The sequence below is a fragment of the Chanos chanos genome, chromosome 1 (assembly GCF_902362185.1).
Source record: "Chanos chanos chromosome 1, fChaCha1.1, whole genome shotgun sequence".
NCBI classification, from domain to species: Eukaryota; Metazoa; Chordata; class Actinopteri; order Gonorynchiformes; family Chanidae; genus Chanos; species Chanos chanos.
In genome coordinates this window covers 49,591,294-49,611,293 of record NC_044495.1, presented here as the reverse complement: position 1 = coordinate 49,611,293, position 20,000 = coordinate 49,591,294, and the positions used below count along the sequence as shown (strand labels likewise).

The window sequence follows — 20,000 nt, the reverse complement described above, 5'->3', positions numbered from 1 at the left end:
TTTGTTGAGGGTTGTCTGTTCTTCCGAACCCATGGAGCATTGGACGTACTACAACAATCTAAGTGACGACACAGGTACGCTACTCAACTCTCAAAAGCCACTGGGAGACATTACATATCACAGTCCATCCATCTTTCCATCTCGCTTTCCGTTTCTCCCTCTCTTTTTTGCTCTCTCTCTCACACAGACACTTGGTGCAAAGGTCCAGGTGTGAGTACAGATGTCTGTATTGCAGTGGTTGAAGACAGCAGTACTTGTGGGTGATGTACAACAGTTGCTTAATGTCGCAGTGTTAAATTTAGTGGTCAGGGTTGGAACGCCACAGGTGGTAATGTGTCAACACTGTATGATGGACTATTACGACCCCAGAGTCAGAAGTGTCGTGCTAGTATGGCAGAGGAGAGATGTTTTAATAGCGACAGTGGTTACCTCAGCATCCTGAGCCTGAAGGTTGTAAGTTTTCTCGAGGAGTCTGAGTGTGGCAGCGCCCAAATCTGACTCCTCCAACAGGAATTCCAACAGCAACACCAACTGCTCTGGACTCACCTTTAAATGCAGAGAAAAGTAGCGTGATTAGCCTTTGAACCCCCTACACACATCAAAACATGTACGTGTACATACATAAACATGAGGGCACACGCAAACCCCCATACATGAACATGTGCGCGCACACACACACACACACACACACGCACAGATGGTGTACTGCTTATTAAAGCAGATTTTTAACTACACTGAAAAATACACACTCGCACGCACACGCTTCGTCATTAATGAAATTAACGGAACACACTCCCTCTGTTAGATAAGTACATATTGCATCATATCTTATTCTGTTATTGTGAAAGGTACTGAATACAATTTAAAAAAAAAAAATGTCCACCAGCTAAATCCTTTGGTACCATAAGAGGCTAATCCCACTGAGCTGTCTTACATTATCAGAGGTGACAAAAGGAGATATTCATTTGAACTTAGAAGCATATGAATCAGTCCACCCAGCAGAATATCAGGACGAGCTTTCATTTCCATTTTACAAACCAGGAAACAGTCGGCCGAGGCAGAGTGATGCATAGAAGGACTTCTCAGATAATTTGCGAAATAAGTAGAGAAAATCACATTTTCTTGTTTCTCTAAGGAGACAAGACTGTGTCACACTGTGGTTTATAGAAAGCACTCAGCTAATGGAGGCATGGAACGCATTAGGAATTTAAGGAGTGAAAGGAGACAACATGGTACACAAATCAGTCTTAACCTCGATTAAGGCGGAATGCATGTATATTTCAAATGGATCCAATCTCTTTATGACGCCATTTAAAAACAAGCTGTAGCCTTTAACTTGTGCGTATGTAAGATTCCAGTCTTTCAGTGGTAGGCTTGTCTAACTACGTGTTGGTGAGACTTACTGGAATCTGTGTCAGTATTCTATTTCAGTCCACTGAAACTGCATAACACAAATGTCATAAAAAAAAAAAAAAATCACCCAGTCAAACTGCGACACTAAATCTGAGTCACTCTGCATTTCCAAAAGTACAGATTCGAAAAAAAAAAAGAAAAGAAAAGAAGAAGAAGAAGAGAGAAATAAAAATGTAAAGATGTCAAACGCTGACCTGTGCTTATCTTTGACGGAGTTGTACGAACAGACAGGGACTCCATTCTCTGAACTAAGGCCTCTCCTCTCTGGTTTTCAGTGTATGAGATGGAGGCAGGGAGAAGGAAAAGGGGAGGGGAGGTGGAGGGGAGGCAGGGGAGGCGGGTGGAGGGGGGGGGGGGTGAGCTGGCAGAAAGAGTGATGTGGTAGGAGATGGGCGGCAGCAGCCCTGCTATTATTACCTCATTATCACATCAGGATCTGTGGACCACTGATGCTCAGGCTCCGCCCTCCTCCTCCTCCTCCTTCTGCCACTTCCCCTTTTCTCAGAACACACACACACACACACACACTCACACACAAATAAACATGCACACCCGTCACCCTACATCCTGGGACTCAGGCGATGATCTCATCCCAATTCGCAACTACGAGTGCGCCGTCTGTGTTTCTCAGCATGCACACACAACACATACATACACACACACACACACACACACACGCACGCACATAAACGTACACGTACACATACACACAAAAGCGCATCACACTTTCCTCTGTATCCACTTTCGCACTTCAAAATTGTGAGGTAAGCAAACAGCTCAATGGTTACTCCCTCACAAACAAGTCTCCACGACATTCCTCACAGGGAATTTTTCTGTCTTTCTTTCTTTCTTTCTCTCGATCTCTCTCTTCTCTGTCTAATTCTCTCTCTTTTTCCTCCCCTTTTTTTTCCTCATAAGCACAAGTTGCACACATGCTGTTCGTTATAAAGTCCTTCCCTAAAATGGTAAGGAAGTGTTGTGTCAGCCTCCTCCTAACCATCGAAGGCACTATATTTGTCCACATTACTAAAAGAGGGAACTATTTCACCGTCGAGTCGAAGGATGGAAATCAAAGACCCCGCGTTCAAACTACAGACGGCAGAAGCTTGGGTTGAGTGCGTTTAAATCGCGGCTAAGGGCTACGGCGACCGCGACCGCTCGCAAACTCAAAACACAGTTTGGGGTGTCGTTCTTCGAAGGTCAGGGCGGCAGATACTGATGTGAGAGGAGGGCCCCGTTCGGCTCAACGAAATGATGTCACTTTCGGCCGATAAGAGAGAGCGCTGGCAAAGCGGTGCCATTAAGTGGATTAGGGAAGGCCCCACCCATGCACATCCTACCCGCCTGCCTCTGAAAATGGGCAGAAATTTAAAGTCATAACAGAATAAAAGAAACGCTGACTTCATGCTCAGTTTGCTTCAGGGAATGGTGATTGTTCTGAGATTGCAATGAGAGCTTGCAATGCCATGCCCCTAGTCCCATCACAACATGTTTCCACACCCTAACACACCTCACACACACACACACACACACACACACAGGGTCAAATGTTCATCTAGCAGGGATAAAACCTACTTAATTCTCTGTCGCGCGATCACAAGGTAGACGGGACTTTCCAATCACTCTCAAGAGCTTCTCTCAATAAGCGCAAGATGGGATTTGTGGCGTTATGTACATAGTTCCCGTAGATATATTTACATTTCTTGTGGAAGCGGAGTTTTTCATTGGAATGGACATTGCTTTTGTTAGCTCTGTCACTGTCCAAGCAATTTGTGAGTCTGACCTGTGCCAACACATCTAATAGAGTGGAGCCACCCTGAAGCATTAAGCAACTAGGGAGTTCCCTGTTAGGTTTGCATGCACACACACACACACACACACACATACACACATGCATACGCGCACACGTACACACAAACACACGCGCGCGCACACACACACACACACAAACACATACACATAAATACACATACGATGATGTAAGAAAAATTTGTAGATAGCAGACTTTCTGCCAACACACTGCTCACAAATTGAAAAAAAAAAAAAAGATAAAAATCATCTACCTGAAATTGACAAAACCCAGCAGTCAGTCGTATACTCAGACACATTTAGACATATGCTCGAGTGATTAAAATGCGCAGACACACAGCACATGGCACCAAACCACCCTGCAAAGTCTGGGGCGCCACACGTGTAGGCAGTTTGAGCCAATGAAGTGTTTGGTTTTCCACAGAATTTTTTTTTTTCTTTTTTTTTTTTCCCCCCACATGAAAGAGACTTTTCATCCCATGTCCATTAGACTCGTGGAAAAGACTGTAACTAGGAAGCAAATAAACAGAGCAGTTTAATGAAAACGTATTGACTTTTCAGATGAAAAAAAAAAAAGTGTTTGAGGGAAAGGTTTGTCTTACCAATTATATTGCCTTTCTTAACTCCTACCAAGTCACCATATAAAAGAGCTTTACCTCCTCTAATATTCAACAGATATCGAATATCCCTTAATTTCCCAAGACCCTTTAAGGAAACTTTGGAAGCTAAAAAAAAAAAGAAAAGAAAAAGACCATGCTTTGCGTGAGACTCCAGTGGAAGAACAAGAGACGCCGATTGTGGATTGTGTGTGTGTGTGTGTGTGTGTGCGCACGAGTGAGTGTGTGTGTGTGTGAGTGAGTATAAAAAGAAAGGAGAGTGAATCATAGCTGATGATCTTATGTTACCATTTGTGGAGGGTGAAAGAGTATGACTGTGAACCACACCCTGCCTCTCTATTCATCTTCACGCCACGGGCAGTCCCACAACACACTTTCATCATCTTACATGTTAGGCAAAATGTTAGGCAAAATGTCGGCACCGCATGATCAAACACAGTCGGTCATATTTATTTACTTCCTCACAAGATCTCAATCACAAGATCGCAAAATCTTTTAATCAAGAACACCACGTTAAAGACGACTGAATGTTGAAAGATTCAGAATATATTTTGCTTCTGCTAATACGACACAGCCAGGTTTCAAGCCTGTTGGTCTAGCCACATAAAGAAAATACGTAGCTCTTGACAAATGCGGGTTGACAGTTTTTTTGTGAGAGAAACTCTCACAAATTTCTGTGAGAGAACAGCCAGACAGCATATCTAACAATACATATAGGAGGTGTTGAAATGCAGAGAACAGAAAAACAGACTAAATCTGAGACCCCCCCCCCCCCACCTTTGTCTGATAGATACAGAGCAAGTGCCCATTTCTACCGTTATCCTGAAAAACAGAGTCCAGTGCGAGCTATATCTGTCTAGTCTGCCAGTGTCCCTGTCTCCTGTAGCTCCCTCGTAAAGGTGACACTTCTCAGCTCTACGGGAAACTAAACTGCAGGTGACAGGCAATGAGTCATCCTCACCTGGTGGAGCAAAGCTACAGACGCGTTTCACTGCCATAGCAACATACCATTTAACTCCATGGTACTCCATGGACTACCTTCAGGTCCACAAGGGTTTAGACAAAATAGAAATTAATTTAAGCAATTCTATAAGGTCTTTCACTGATTAATTTTGTTTTACTGCGTAGTAGCATATATTAATTGTAAAAATCTGAAATAAAACCATGGAAACCTTTTGCAAGTCAAAAAAAAAAAAAATCTTCAACTGCAACCTTCCACTCTTAAATTGACAAAAGCCGTCGTATAGATAGACAGCTTCAAGGAAAACTATACGTAAATGGAAGCAAGAGTAGAGCAGTTGAAATGGTATGTGATTCACAGTTAACTTATTTAAATTTCAATTCACTCCTTCGTTCCAAAAAGAAAAAAACAAACAAACAAAGAAGCTGAATTGAAATAGAATTGGTCTCACTTCAGATGTGGAGCTGCTGCACAAAAGCCTAATGAAAAGGTGGCGAGAGACATGTCGTCATCCCGTCCTCTTTTTTGAACATGTTGACCTTCAACTTAAACTTTTTACATCGGCCTAGTGTCAGCATTTCCTGCAGTACTGTACACAGGAGAACAATAGAGGTTTGGGTGCACGCACACACACACACACACACACACACACACACACACACGGTTTTAGCTTGCAGCTAACGGAGTGACAGCCGGGAGCACAATAACATAGGAAACTGATGACATGTTCATCAAACACAGGAAAAACACACACACTCAAAAAAAATTTTTTTTGATTTTTTTTTTTTCTTCCCCATATGTCTAAACTTGCGTCACTGGGTGTGGGTAATACATGCTTCCATTTATATGTGGTTTACAGTTTATACAGCATCAAGTATAAAAGCATTCAGTGTGTTTACACCACAAATTGCCAAGCGCATAAGACAACCTTGAACAGCCAAATGCCTTTTGTTTTACAAAACTTTGCTTAGGACTCAGTCAGCAGGTCTGTCTGGAGTCTTGTCATGTCACAGGGGACATGTGTGACTATGTTATACTTTATTAAACTACAGTAAAGCAGCTTGTCAAACAGAACAGTTAAAACTCAACTATTTTTCACCTCAGGGACCCCTGGTATCCTGCAATTGTTCATGTATTTCCATGGTAATGCTGAATTCCAAATTAGGAACCTGACACGACGTGGGTTTTATGTGGAGTCAAGAATGTTGTCTTTAATTGAAAGTGCTTCTTGGGAATGATGTCTTTACCGAAACGTCTTGATCACGGCACACAGAAAATCCGAAAACATAAACAGAAATAAGCAAATATAAACTGGAGCTGTAATACAGCTGCAGCATTTGCTGGCAAACTTTCTTCATACTGGTGGCCAAGCAGTTTTGGGGGAGGGGGGGGGGGTGTTAGACCAACATCTTCCTGAGGAGAAGCACTGTATATCGCCTTTTGCCACAGCCCTAAACAAACACTTCCTGATTAGGCTAATCAAAATGGTGAGAAATCCCAGAGTAGTAGAATTGGGTGTTTGATTAGAGCCAATTAACTTCCTGCAGGAGTCTCTCCTAAAGAGGAGACATCTACTACTAGTTCAACGACACCCATTACGAGTTTCACTGCAATTCAGCCTCTTTGACAATGACTGGAGGACATATACCGTGCTAAAAGGGTTGCATGCGACCGAACAAAAAAACAAAAACAAAACTGAAATTCAGGTAAGCGGCGAGAGGAGAGGGAAAAGAAACAAATCCTTTATGCGCAAGTTAAGAGTTCGGTTACAATGCTGCCTGAGTCACGAGGCTGCCAGGCACAGCTAAAACGCTTGAAAAGATGAATTGTGAAAAGATGAAACTGACATTTTTATGAGAGGGACCTTGGAGAGATGAAGGTGTAACTTTTTTTTTTTTTTTTTTTTTCTCCCTTAAGTCTTGTTTTTCTTCCACCCTTTTGCTGCAGCCGCGGCTGAGGGTCTGGTATGTGAGAATGCCATGCCAGTCACCCGTCTTTATCCGAACTGGAGACGTAGAGTCCGAGTGACATTATTAAACACAAAAGCGCGATTTCTCAGGCCTCTTTTACATCGCATCAGTGCGTTTTATATCGGACTAAACCGCAGCCTCGTAAAAAATACTCCCCGGAACGCTAAGACCTACGCATGAGCCCCAACCTTTGGCTTCTTGAGTTACAATTTTTTTTTTTCTCCCCTGTTTCTTTTTGTTTCTTTTCTGTCCTCCACAGTAATCCTTTTTGTCACAGGCATGCTATCCTTAGAGAGAGACTTCTGTCAGGGACAAATGACTCTCCCACAGAGAATAGACTTTTCTACATTAATGACACGGTGACATAATATGACAGTCATGTAACAGTGGCAGCTTATGTTCGATCCCTAGGGCATGTGACATTTAATTGCGTTTAATTGCTTATGTGGTCGTTTAATTGGTGTCTTGCGTTTTAAGTAAACTTGAACCATATCTGGGTAAATTAAGTCATTTGATACTTTATATAACCAAAAAGTGTCACCAGCACCATTTCCCACATTACTTGACAAAAAAAGTTACCCGTTTCCAATCGTCTTTACCTAGAGCTATTTGTTAGAATAATTATGTTTTTTTTAACTAAGGATACTGACTGTAGAGAGGAGACAGTGGCGGGTTGTTTTGATCTGTGTCAGATGCTACAAAGGAAAAGTGGAAAGTATGAAGGAAAACTGAAGAGTACCCCTCAGTTAGGAGAGATGCATCAGAGAGCCAGTGAGAGAGACCGGCTGTCTTATAACCATTTTGCTCCTGAATAATCGAGTCTGGTCAAAGAGCATGTTTTAAACACTCCATACAAACTCACCCTACTAATACCTAAAATCATCTATATCCATTTCATGTTAATATGGTTATATAATCACGTACAGATAGTAATGGCTGTAACGGTGTTCTGTGCACCACCTTCTCCTCCACCTCAGAGAGGGTATGACTGCACTGAATTATAGATCACATAGACTCTGGGTGGCCTTTGCATCAGTGGCACCGACTGTGTGTTAAAAAAGAGAACTCACCTTCCTCTGACCGTAACCTACTCATTCCTGAACCACAGACATGGTCTCAAGGATCTACGGTAAGCGGGCGCCTGACCATCAGGCAGAACGAGCGTTTTTTTGTTTTTTTTTTAATACCATTCACCTTAACCCTGGAATTAGACTCCTGTCTGTCTGAGTGTGGTTGTGGGTTTGGCTTAAAGGTAAAAGAGGAGGGGGGGGGGGGGATCTATACCTGTGCATATTCAAACAGCCTGACCCAGACAGCGGTCGATAAAACGTCACTTAGTGAAACGGATCCCTCTGTTTTCACAACATTAGCCCACACATGACGATAAGAGAGAAAGTAGAGAGGAGAGGAGACGAAGGAGAGGGAGGAAGGGAGGGAGGGAAGGAGGGAAGGAGGGGGGGGAGTGAAACAAATGTCCCAAACGGTGGGGAATTCGTCAGAATGATAAAAATAAACATACGGTCAGAATGGCACAAAACCAGGTACATTTTATAAACATGTAATATGGCACCAGTGTGTTTCTTCAAAGAACAAGTGCCAGCTCTCTATATATGGTCGTACCATTTTCAAACGTCTAGTCTTTTACTGCATGCACACACATACACACACACACACACACACACACACACAAACACACACGTACGTACTCAGTCACTCACTTTCTCTGTGTGACAGAGGACTGTGTGTGTGTCATGGTCTAATTGTTTGAAGATTACTCTTTTGCTTCTTTGCTTACCTCACTCCCTGCTCATTTTTCTCACACACCGGAGAGTCAGTCAGTCTGCGTAAACACAGGTTGTCATTAAAATGTTATCGGCTACTCTGACGTCAGGGGGGCTGTGTACACTAATCAGACTCTGATTTTCCCCCAGATAATTGGATGGCCTTTTCCCCTCACCTTACAATCAAGTAGAATGTCATTTGGGCACAGAAACTGACTCCACACGGCGTTTTTGGATACTTAGTTACACTAAAAGACAGCAATAGCTTACCCTAAGACTTGTACAGGAGCACGTCTGGGCTGTGTTTGGTGTTGACACTGAACAGACAACTCAATTTGTCACTGGGCCATTTCAGCATGTGTGTTCGCTGTGGTGGTCCTCCGCCCGCCAGACAAAGACGAGGGCGGCGTTACACGGGATGGCTTACAGCCCCTGAGAAAGTAGCTACGCTCACAGCTTACAGATCTAAAAGCAGGTTAGCACAGGCTAATCAAGGGGCCTCCCTGTCTAATGTCAAGCAGCTGAGAAAACAAACAGGACATAGATCTATCTGCGCTAGATGGCGTGTGGTGGATGTGGCTATTAAGGCAGACTCCAGCTGTCCTCACCAGTGTGGTTTCAGTGACCTTGAACTTTGATGGTTTAACAAGTCTACGCAGCTACGGGTTTATATGGTTTAAAATTGCACGAGAGTTTCTCATTCTGTCATGTGCTGAAAAGCCCTACATAAATATTCTGAGCCGCGTTCCCTCTTATTAAAAGCAATGTGTGGACTCCATCTAGTAATTCTATATCTATGATTAGCACTGAGTCTGAACTCTCTTCAGTGTGTGCAGGTAACACTGCGAGATTTTCATCAACAGTTTCACACACCCGCACACACATGCACACACACACACACACACACACACAAACACACACACACACATACACACATACACACACACACACACACAGACAGAAACAGACACACACTCACTGAAGGAAGTTTAATTAATTTCTGTCAATCAGTGCCTTGCCACAAACCACAACCCTACCAGCACGACCCATCAAGGGCTCCTTTTATTCCCCTTCGGGAGAGAGATCGAGCGAGAGAGAGAGGGGGGAAAAAAAAAAAAAAAAGAAAGCAAAACGTCCCTCTTCTTCAGAGTCACAGTCCACAGCCACATGAAGGCTAGTTTTTCAGAGAGAGGAAACAAAAGACCCACTTATGTGCGTAATATCGCTAAAGCCGTGACAAAAATAAACAGATGTGGGGTCAGCTTTGACAAAGTGAATAGGAGGAGCAACTGGTCCTGCCCAGTGCGTACAAGGAGGGCAGCGTGTCACGTCTGAGAGACTGCTTCATCGCAGGTGTCACACTGAACACAAAGGTCAAAAAGGGGTTTTTATTGGCTGTGCCGATGACTGATGGCCAAAAAGTAAACAGTGATAGGCTGCTTAGCTGCTTACTTTCCAAATCATTCATTCATTTCGATCAGTTAATTAGTTTGAATGTGTTGGGCAGGGCTAGTCAAGACATTTACCGCCATGCACACGGAACACCTGCAGAAATAGCCGCTTCGGCAAAGCTTCCAAGAGAGAAAAGAAAAGGAAAAGAAAAAAAAATCAGCAGTTGCATGAACGTAAACATCTGTTTCTGCAGTCCTGGTGCCGTAGCAATGACGATTATATTCACATAAGCCTTTCCTATTACGTTTGTGTACATGCTGCCAAAGGACATCAAATCCCTCTGGCTGCTATCCTACCAGTCATCTGTGATAGAGACACAGTCACATAACATGATGTTCCTTGTTCATATTATAAGCTGCTTTTGATAAACAAAAGAATTTTCTAGAGACACCTTGAATAGGTGTGACAAAGACTGAAGGTGTGAATTAGGTTTCATTTAAGAAATGACCAGCTTAAAATGGACCTGAAGCCGTGAGACGTGACCCCTAGGTCTGTGTTTTGCCCTCAGTCTGGATGCAGTTATGACTAGATCATTTTGTTATTCGTAATATAGCTGCTTTATCTGATGCAACGTATTCACATGGGTGCAGGAACACACGGTGAGGCTAACGGCAACAGCGCACCACACATTCAAATTGGATTTCCTGCAGACGAGCCAACATTCGGACACGTTTTGGAAGGGAGCGAGCGAAAAAGAAATAAACACACTGTGAGCAGGGTCCAAATATGAAGCGGAGATAGCATCTGCCGAAGCGAAAGGAAAAAAAAAAACTAAAAAAGGCTCAGACGGAATTCGCCCCAACGCGAGGTATAGGAAGCTTCCACCTGGCCAAGTCACGGAGCGGCGTTAGGAAAATGAAATCGGAGACGTGGGCCGTGGACGAGCCGGCAGAAAGGCCGAGGACCGGGTTCCGTCCGACGGCACCGGGCCTGAACCCTGGCAACCCTGAGATTACGCATGCTGAGCCAACACAGGCATGCGGGACGGACGCACCGGGCCCAGATAACTTTAACAATGTCACGCACCGCTAGAGTTTAAAATCAAAACAACAGACGAGAGAGGGAACTCCTCACATACACACGCGAATATATATATATATCGACATACAGGTGTGTCCTGAATAAACAATTAAATACAAATAGTGATTATAACTGTCTGTATTACAGAGAAGCAGTGGGAATGAGGTTTGATAAGTAGTTTGAATAAACTACTAATTGGAGCTGTCCCATTCCAGAGGCGAGAGACATGTTTGTCTATTAAATAACGGCACAGTGGAAGATACTGTTTATGTTTAACATAGGATTGAAATGATTTCTGCTTGACAGTGAAAGATGGAAAAGTACTAGCACCTGAAAGTGAGTGAGCAAACAGAGAGTTACGAGTTCAATGACCGCATTTGTGACCAACCAATGGAGATAAAAGGACAGAGACAAGATGCAGTGGCTAGTCTCCCCAGGTTTAAGACTGTTCTGGAACAAATTCCATCTCCACTGCACATTACGCTGTAGTTTCTAAAAGAAACGTCACCAAATTCTTATTACTCCCATATTCCTGTAAGTCTTCTACTCCACCAATGCCTCCTCTACTCTCTAGTCCTCAGTGGAATTTAGAAGATTTCACCCTATAGACTCCACTGCAGTGTACAGGAGAAACCAGAGGGTACAAGAGAAAAAATTCACATGTAACTTAGCTAGGGGCTATGTACAGTGTTGTAGGATTTACGATCTCTACCTGCACTGACACAAACTGTGTGTGCTGTAGTCATACTCAGCTTCCCTGAAGGACATATTTTGTCGAGTGTCTTTCAAGACTCGCCCTCCACCCCATCCCACCCCCAAATACAGCAAAATAAAGATGGTGGAAAAGAGATTTGTACTGCTGTGTATCAAAGCGATGTGATATTAAGAAAATGCCCTGCCCTGCTGCAATAAAACTGCCACTAAACTGATACGGCGCCAATGAAATATGACTCTCTTGTCATTAAATGAAAAGTGGTTACAGTCCTCTCCTTCCCATCTCACAAAACATAAGCCCATTTTTGAGCCCTTTTTTTTGTGAAAGAATCATTTGTTGATGGTTTGGCTGGTGTTAATCTGAGTTTCAACTGATATTTTTGTTTGAATTGGATGCGTTGATGCAAGTTATTGGAATCCGGGCATTCAAATACAAGAAGGTCTGTGTGTGTGTGTGTGTGTGTGTGTGAGAGAGAGAGAACTGTGCTCAAGATCATTCCGTTTCCCAGAACCATGGTCTAGCCGTAGCCATCTGAAAAGCCACACTAATACCCCAAACACATGACTGCTGTGCTCAAGCCCCAAGACTTTTTATGACCATGTTTACAAAAAAAAAAAAAAAACCCTCATGAAATTGGCTTTCTCAAAGCACATGAAAAAAATAATATAGAATCACACTACACACCACACTTAAAAACAAGTCATAGGTCTAACGGTCTATGCTCCTGATACTTTTCTAGCAGCATATGGTAATTACAAATATTCATTACAATTCAGTGAACAGTCTCACACAAACACTGACAAGAGTCTAACCCTTAAAAAACATATCAACGCTGAAATTAGAAACCTGATGACAACACAGTGTCATCACAGTATGGCAACAAACGGAGCTAAAAATCATCACATCTGATTAAAATTATGAAAGACTTCCTTTAGCATCTCTGACACATTCTAACACAATCAAACCTCACACACACACACACACACACACACAAATCCCGGAATAATAATAAAAGAGAAAAAAAGAGAGCCTAAGCAAATACACGGCCCTAAATGGAGTGAGGAGGGGCCAGAGGCGGATGTAACGTTAAGGTAATTGCATTCCTGTGCACACTCATCATCCTCCTTGTTCTGTGCCCGGCTAGAGCTGATTACGGCTGGCCATCGCAAACAATGCCCACTGAGTGGGCCGGTCAGTCCTCTTAGCTATTCCTGTCTACAGGCCCCTTGGCCTTTTAGACCCAAATATAGTGCCATAAAATTGATATGATAGTGGCTTATTTTCCTGGCGCTTAGCCAGCAGACACGAAAGGAAAAAAAAAAAAAAAACACGAGTTTTTTTTTTTTTTTTTCCACTCCTCTCTTTGTATTTTTGGATGTTCCTCGGGTCATGAAGGGTGGGGAGCAGTTGAACTTTTGCAGTCTCTGGATTGATTGGTCTAAGGCATGAGAGGGGTGTGATTCACTCACTGTTTTCATTACCGACTCGTTCTTTTGAAAATACTAAATTATCTCTTAATTTGAAGCCTGTGTCAACTCATTGGGGTGTTTTTACGGCGCCTGCCTTTTTTTTTTTTTTTTTTTTAAAGGAGAGACAGATCGTTTACTTTCTTCTATTCAGTTTCTGGTTACCCAAATCACTAGCTCTGAGGATTTCTCACTGAATAATTTAGACACAGAGGCTTAAAGCCAACTCAGTGAAAGCCACTCTCTGTCCATCTCTGGTGCATTTTCTTTTCAGTGCCAAACGCTGCGAGCGCATACGAGTATGTGTCCAACTGGTATGATTCAGGTATAATTGCCTGGTAAACCATGAGATCACCATACAAGACACACTACAACCTCGACATGTCCAGAAATCTCTCTTGTGTCCCAAGGCTTGGTATCTATAACTTTCTTTCATTATAACAATAAATATGTACAATTTTAATTGGACTGTAAATTCCACTAAAATATAAAAATATTAAACCATGACACGCAATGTTGTGTTTGTCTTTCCAGAATATGTTCAAGTCCCAAATGGTCTCGGTATTCATCTTTACAACATCCTTTATTTACTATTTCACAACTTACAACTGGCTTTCACTGTTAGTTTTTCAAAATGTCAAATTAGAGGAGAGCCTTAGTCCTCGTTGCCCACTTATTCATGTTTGGAGTGCAATAACATTTCAGCAGCAATAACCGTTTGAGTAGGAAGTGCCGCGGCTGAAATAGCCCAAATGAATCCGCACGCCTAAGGAAAAAAAAACGTTCTTCTGAAAGTCTCTTATTAGATTCATGTGTGTCTCCTTTAATAATTCCCGCGACCGAGAGCCCAAGAGCATAAAAGCGTCTCGTGTTAAAGAGACTGTTGCTCGCTCTGCAGGCTTTACAAGTCTGCTCTCTGGGACCTCTTTCAGAAACTAGGGGATTGTTGGTGTGGCTGGCGGGCGAGCAAATGCTGGGAGGCGGGGGACTGAAAGAGGCTAATAGGCCCAGACTAGTCGGGACCCGGCGGCTCCCCGCTCATTACTAACGCGCAGCTCCCCGACAGATGTTTTAGTACTCTATCGACATACTAGCGAGAGGCGTACGGATGAGGTGATGTTTGAGTCACCGCTCGATTTTTTTTTTTTCATGTGAGTGCACCGATTGCATTTCCCCACAAAATGAGACTCATTCACTTGGGCGACAAAATACGCATGTACAACATGATGGGGAAACATGCCGCGCAAACAACAACAACAAAAGAAAAACCCTCATTTACTAAAGCTGTTCGTTTGACCGTGTATACTTCACAACTATAGTGGGGGCATTATTGGCAAATTGGTATTTGACTTCAATCCAATTTAACTGCGAACGTCATAGTGATGGAAAAAGTAGAGACAGGACATATGAAGTCAGTTACCGCTACGTGTGTCCGTGTATATCCCGTTGATGCCTTTTCCATGTGCGCTGGAAAGACAAACACAGATGGTATTTAATGACAGTGAGATGCTGTTGCGCTCTTTTTTGTTGTTGTTGTTGTTGTGGAAACCACTCAGGTTAAAAGCCTTTTTGCTTCTATCCCAATTCCTCTGAGAGAACAGAGGAGAGTGATGGTGGGTAGCTAGGCTTCTGTGAAGCTTTCAACAGTACAGCAGGGTGAGGGATGGATGAGGACTACACACACACACACACACAATGAAACACATGCTGGGAGGGAGCACATGTGGTGGGATTTGACTGAGCTCAGACAAGATATAATGAAGCTTGCGTGTGCACATACACTTTCACACACAACACTCATCAAATCAGCAGGACCTCAGAGACAAGTCCAAAGGAAATTCATACACTCACAAAGGATATTTTCACTTTCTAAAAGCATATGGAAGGATATGTTTGCACAAACGCATGCACAACCAGTATATTACTTGGTACTTTTTTAGGTAGTTTAAAAAAAAAAATACACAGGGTGGAACACACATACAGACACACACATACACACAGAGACAGACAAAACCCAAACTCAGATGTAAAAGAGTTTCCATCCTGGGTGGAGTGAGCAACAAGAGACCACAGAGCTCCGTTTCCCCTAGAGAAGGAGCACTGGACCTTTTTATACACATATTTCTCATATAATGGCATGGTTTTTAAAAGGCCCTGGCTCTACGTTACAGTACTGTATGGCTTGTGCAAGCACTACCAATTAGCATGTCACATAAAAGGAGTCATATCCATCGGTATACGAGGCGACTGATTTAAAGGGACCCTGTGGGTAGAGTACCTGACCGAGACTCCCGTTTAAGGACCGTCAATCATTTTTTTCCCGCACTCTGGTGATGAACGACATGGAGAGAAAATTCCCAGGCACAGATGCAATGCTAAATTCACTCTCATGGATATTTATTAGGGAATTTGCAATTTAGAGAGGAGAGAGAGAGAGCCCGTAGCGAAGTTTTACCACGGCCTTTTCTGAGACGCGGGTTTTCCGAAACGGGCTGGCGAGTAAGAAAGGAGAGAACGCGCGGCGAACGTTACCGCAACGTTTACAAAACAGAGACGTTCAGTGGCACGAGTGAGATAGGGTGAAAAAGCTAAAGTCAACATTCAGATGTTCAGTCTGGAGCTGGGAATGAGAGGAGAACAGCTATGACAGATGTTATGGTGATGTTGTAGATTATGCAGGCATTTGTTATAAACTTGTGAAAGGGAGAAAAAAAGAACGGGGAACAAACGTTCTGCTCTGAAATATTTCCAGAATATTAATATTCAGCGGGGAACTAAACAACAGTGACAAACCAAAAAATGATCGAAAAGTTCAAATCCACTGAGTTGAAACAAATGAGCCAACAGATTTGGAGATTAGACAAGAATATGTAAGAGGAATCAATATTCCAGAATATTGAGTTGTCAGGTGATATATTTGTGACAAGAGAATGAGAAACAGAAAAACCACCATGTTAACATGGAATAAACTCACTCAAGAAACACACTATTTGGAAATTCGCCCCTTTTAACTGAGAAGAGTGACCCCACCTAGTGTCAAAGGGTACAGTTTAACCTCAGAAGACTTGTTTTATTTTCTTTCCTCTTAAAAATCATGTAACTTCGTTGGTCTCGTTTTATGATCATATCTGTTTAACCATAGCGTTTATTCATACTGTGCTGTGAGCTATGATCAAAAAATTCCAACTGACCACTTCACTGGTTTGAACTTCACAGATTGTCTGGTCATAATTTCGGTTTGAATCTTAAAAATAAACTTCTCTGGCGAAATAACGGTAACCGAACTAAATCCATCTGATTGGAGGAATGCAGACTTCTTACCCTCAGCTCTCTTGAAGTAAGTGTATGTGTGTGTGTGTGTGTGTGTGTGTGTAATAGAAAGCACATGACTTCATGGTTTATTCTCTCCAACATTTGTTCCTCTCTAAAGTCCTGCCCCTCACATGCTCCTGTGTGTTTGGTCACGGCCTGAGGATTATTCACACACATTCGGACAACAGAATGAGCCAGCCCAGACACAGACGCACTACATACCACTCTCTAAGACATCTCTCCCTCTCTCTCTCTCCCTCTCTCCCTCTCTCTCTCTCCTACACGCAAACACATATATACAAACACACACACACACACAGAGGACATACTTGCATTCCAAACCTATCTCCGTCTTGTACCTGTAGCTTCTCACAAAGGTGTGTGTGAGAGAGTGAGAGGGAGGGAGAGAAAGAAAGAGAAAGAGAGAGAGAGCAAGTGAGAGAGAAAAGATCGACTGTGTTTGTGTGTGTGTGTGTGTGTGTGTCTGAATAGTATGACACCATCATGTTAAAACTAACGTCTGCTCACCATTCACATGAAGTTAGTGAATACTGACGGGAAACGCTCAGTTAAAAAAAAACTAAAAGCTCTCTCTTTGTCTCTCTCTCTCTCTCTCTCTTTCTCAAACCATGAGGAGGAATGTAAGATCGGGCCTGTGAAAAGGTTAGCTTTGTTTCACTGGTGTTTATGGATTGTTTTGTTTCGGGCTTTTATGGATCCACTGCTTCTCTGTCCTTTTTAATAACTGTGTGAGTAAGAGTCCAGACCTGGCAGACTGCAGCCACCACACATTTTTGGGTCGGCTTTCTTTGCACCCGCTCGATGCCAGAATATTCACTAACTTACACACATACACACATACACACACACACACGCAGCATCTTACTCCTCCGCTCTGTGCATTGCATGAAGGATCTGGATGGATAGTCCTATTTCCCTAAACCCCTCCCTGTTCTCATAAATCAAGTTTAAGCTCTGGAGCCCAGTGCACAGATGAGGGGAAAACAGATGAGAGAGAGAGAAAGAGAAACAGAGAGCAAGAGAGAAAGACAGAGAGACACAGAGAGAGCGATGAAGACTGCTTTGTGGAATTCTCAAACACAAGTAAGGGGCAAGTAAGGTTATTGTATTAGCAGTACAAACAGATAAAAGAGAAAAGGCAGTGTTAGACATCTCACTGGAAAACGAAAAGGTCACATCGAAGCACTTCAGAAAACAACAGCAACAACAACAAAAAAAACAAAAACCGTGGCTATCAACAGATGTAAGAATCTTTGAAATCAAGCAATATCCACCTGTTTCAAGCTCAGCATCAAAGGGAGGTGAGAAGGGAGACCAAACTACAGACTAAAAACTCCAAAGGGCTTGTCTCATAGCCAACATGTATTTGCCTCATGTAAGCAATTTAGCAAGTAATGTCAACTCATTAAATATTTATACTAGCTTATCAGATTACAGCGCTTTTTTTTTTTGTTTATATATCTCCATCCTTACATACTGCTCATTAACAGTCATTAAACCACGACGCAGCATACTAAACTCTATCCTGGACTACATTTGGACAACATGGGTGATTCGTGATATGAAACAAATTTTTCATATGACTTGCAGTCCAACTCTTCTATATCACCTTGTTATGACGTTTTTCACTGAGTTGAATCACTAAAGATGAGACCTGTGGTCGGTTTTACTTTCTGTCACAGGCAGACTGGAATAGATGAAGACTCAAAAAGCAGGATTGGACACTTCAAACCAGCGAGTTCCTTCATTGCTATGGCAAGTGACGGACGTTGTACTTTTATGTATTTTACTTATTTATTTATTTTTTACAGAGGGTTACTTACTGACGCTTGTATGTGAATTATGTTCGGAAGAACTCTGCAGGCCTTTGTAAAATGACTTTGATGTTCATGCCTGTACGTGAAAACAAAGACACTTTTCACAAAGCCCCCCCCCCCCCCCCCCCCCCCATCACCACCACCACGTGATTACTGACTTTTCCCCTAAAATCACATTTTAATGTTCGGAGCCAATATTAAGTAATGATTAGGCTTCCCCCCATTGCTGCATCATTCCACTCTTACATATCAAACAGAAAACTCAACATTAACATATTACAAGTTTTCGACTCCACCTTAAGCACTTGTAAAGCATCCATAACCTTAGCAAGAGAGGAGGTGTCGTCTCCCTACTTTCAGACATCACACTCTCTCTCTCTCTCTCTCTCTCTCTCTCTCTCTCTCTCCACTGGAGCTTTGAGTACACTGCAGAGATTAGCTTTTGCAGACAGACTCTCTCATTAGCGTGGCTTTTGGATGAAAATGGAGCAAAATGAAGCTCATTATCACAAAAGCATGACTAATATGCCACAGCAACCTCAACCATACACACACACACACACACACACACACACACACAAAAAGAAAGGAAAAGAAAAAAAACAGAGCAGCAATAAAAGTTTCTCTCTTTTCCGGCTACACACTTTCATTTTGCGTAAACACGGTTCTGGACCGTGCTCTCTCTCTCTCTCGGTTGGTGGGGGGTGTCTGGACTGCAACAGCGCCAATTACCTATGATGTAATTATGGATAAGGAACAGAGTGGCTGTGGCGGGGGCCTGCGGGGTCCTAGGCTATCCTCTCAGCAGGTTTAAGACCCAGGGGCCAGGGGAACCTGATTTATGTGCAGGCAGCGGAAGGGGCACCTCGTTTGAAGTCGGCGAATGAGAGATATAAAATACACCTGGAAGAGTAAGGGGCTCCCACCGCCTGGGACGGCAACACACACACACACACACACACACACACACACGAGAGGAGGATGGAGGGTGGAGGAGAGGGCGGGTGGGGTTAGGATGGGGTGTCGGGTGTGTGTGTGTGTCTGTGTGTGTGTGTGTGTGTATATCTGTGTGTGCAGGGGGGGGGGGGGGTCACCTAGTGTTTCCTTTCAGGCTGGCTTTTATGGCACTACTTCAAACAATCGTTCGCTTTCTCCCTCTACCTCTCTTTCCCCTCCCTGGCTATTGTGCAGGGCCAACTGGACTGTAATTGGCCTTTCTTTCTTCTCTCCCTCCCCATCCTCCCATCTCTTCTCTCTCTCTCTCTCTCTCTCTGAAGTGATACGCAACAAATGTGTCAACCAGCCAGGTGTCAGGCAGGCTAGATTACAGTCCTCGCTGGGAGAAACACCCTGGAACTTTTTTGGATACAAAGAGCTTTGTTTTCATAGAGCAAAAATTGCCTCAATCTATGCAAAAAAAAAAAAAAGGGGGGGGGGGGGGGGTTAAAACTTGCTCTGTGCAGCAAGCAAAACCGATCTTGTAACTTTTTACGATGTCCGTAAAAAGTCAGGTAATGTTAAGGAAAGGTTTAAGTCTGTGGTTAAAAAAAAAAAAGGTGTGGTATGAAATCCACATGTCAGTTCAGACTGGAACTGTAAAATGTCTGAAACCTGCCGCTTCAAACAGGTCATTTTCACATTTTCCT

The 20,000-nt window shown here is 43.0% G+C and overlaps 1 protein-coding gene across 1 annotated transcript in view; it reads right to left on the bottom strand.

Annotated features, from left to right (window-relative positions):
• aopep (aminopeptidase O (putative)) overlaps positions 1–20,000 on the bottom strand; it is a 62,519-nt gene that overhangs the window by 11,614 nt on the left and 30,905 nt on the right. Inside the window, exon 14 of the mRNA XM_030785290.1 lies at positions 430–546. Within this exon, the coding sequence (XP_030641150.1) occupies positions 430–546 (117 nt within the window). The remainder of the gene's footprint in view (positions 1–429; positions 547–20,000) is intronic.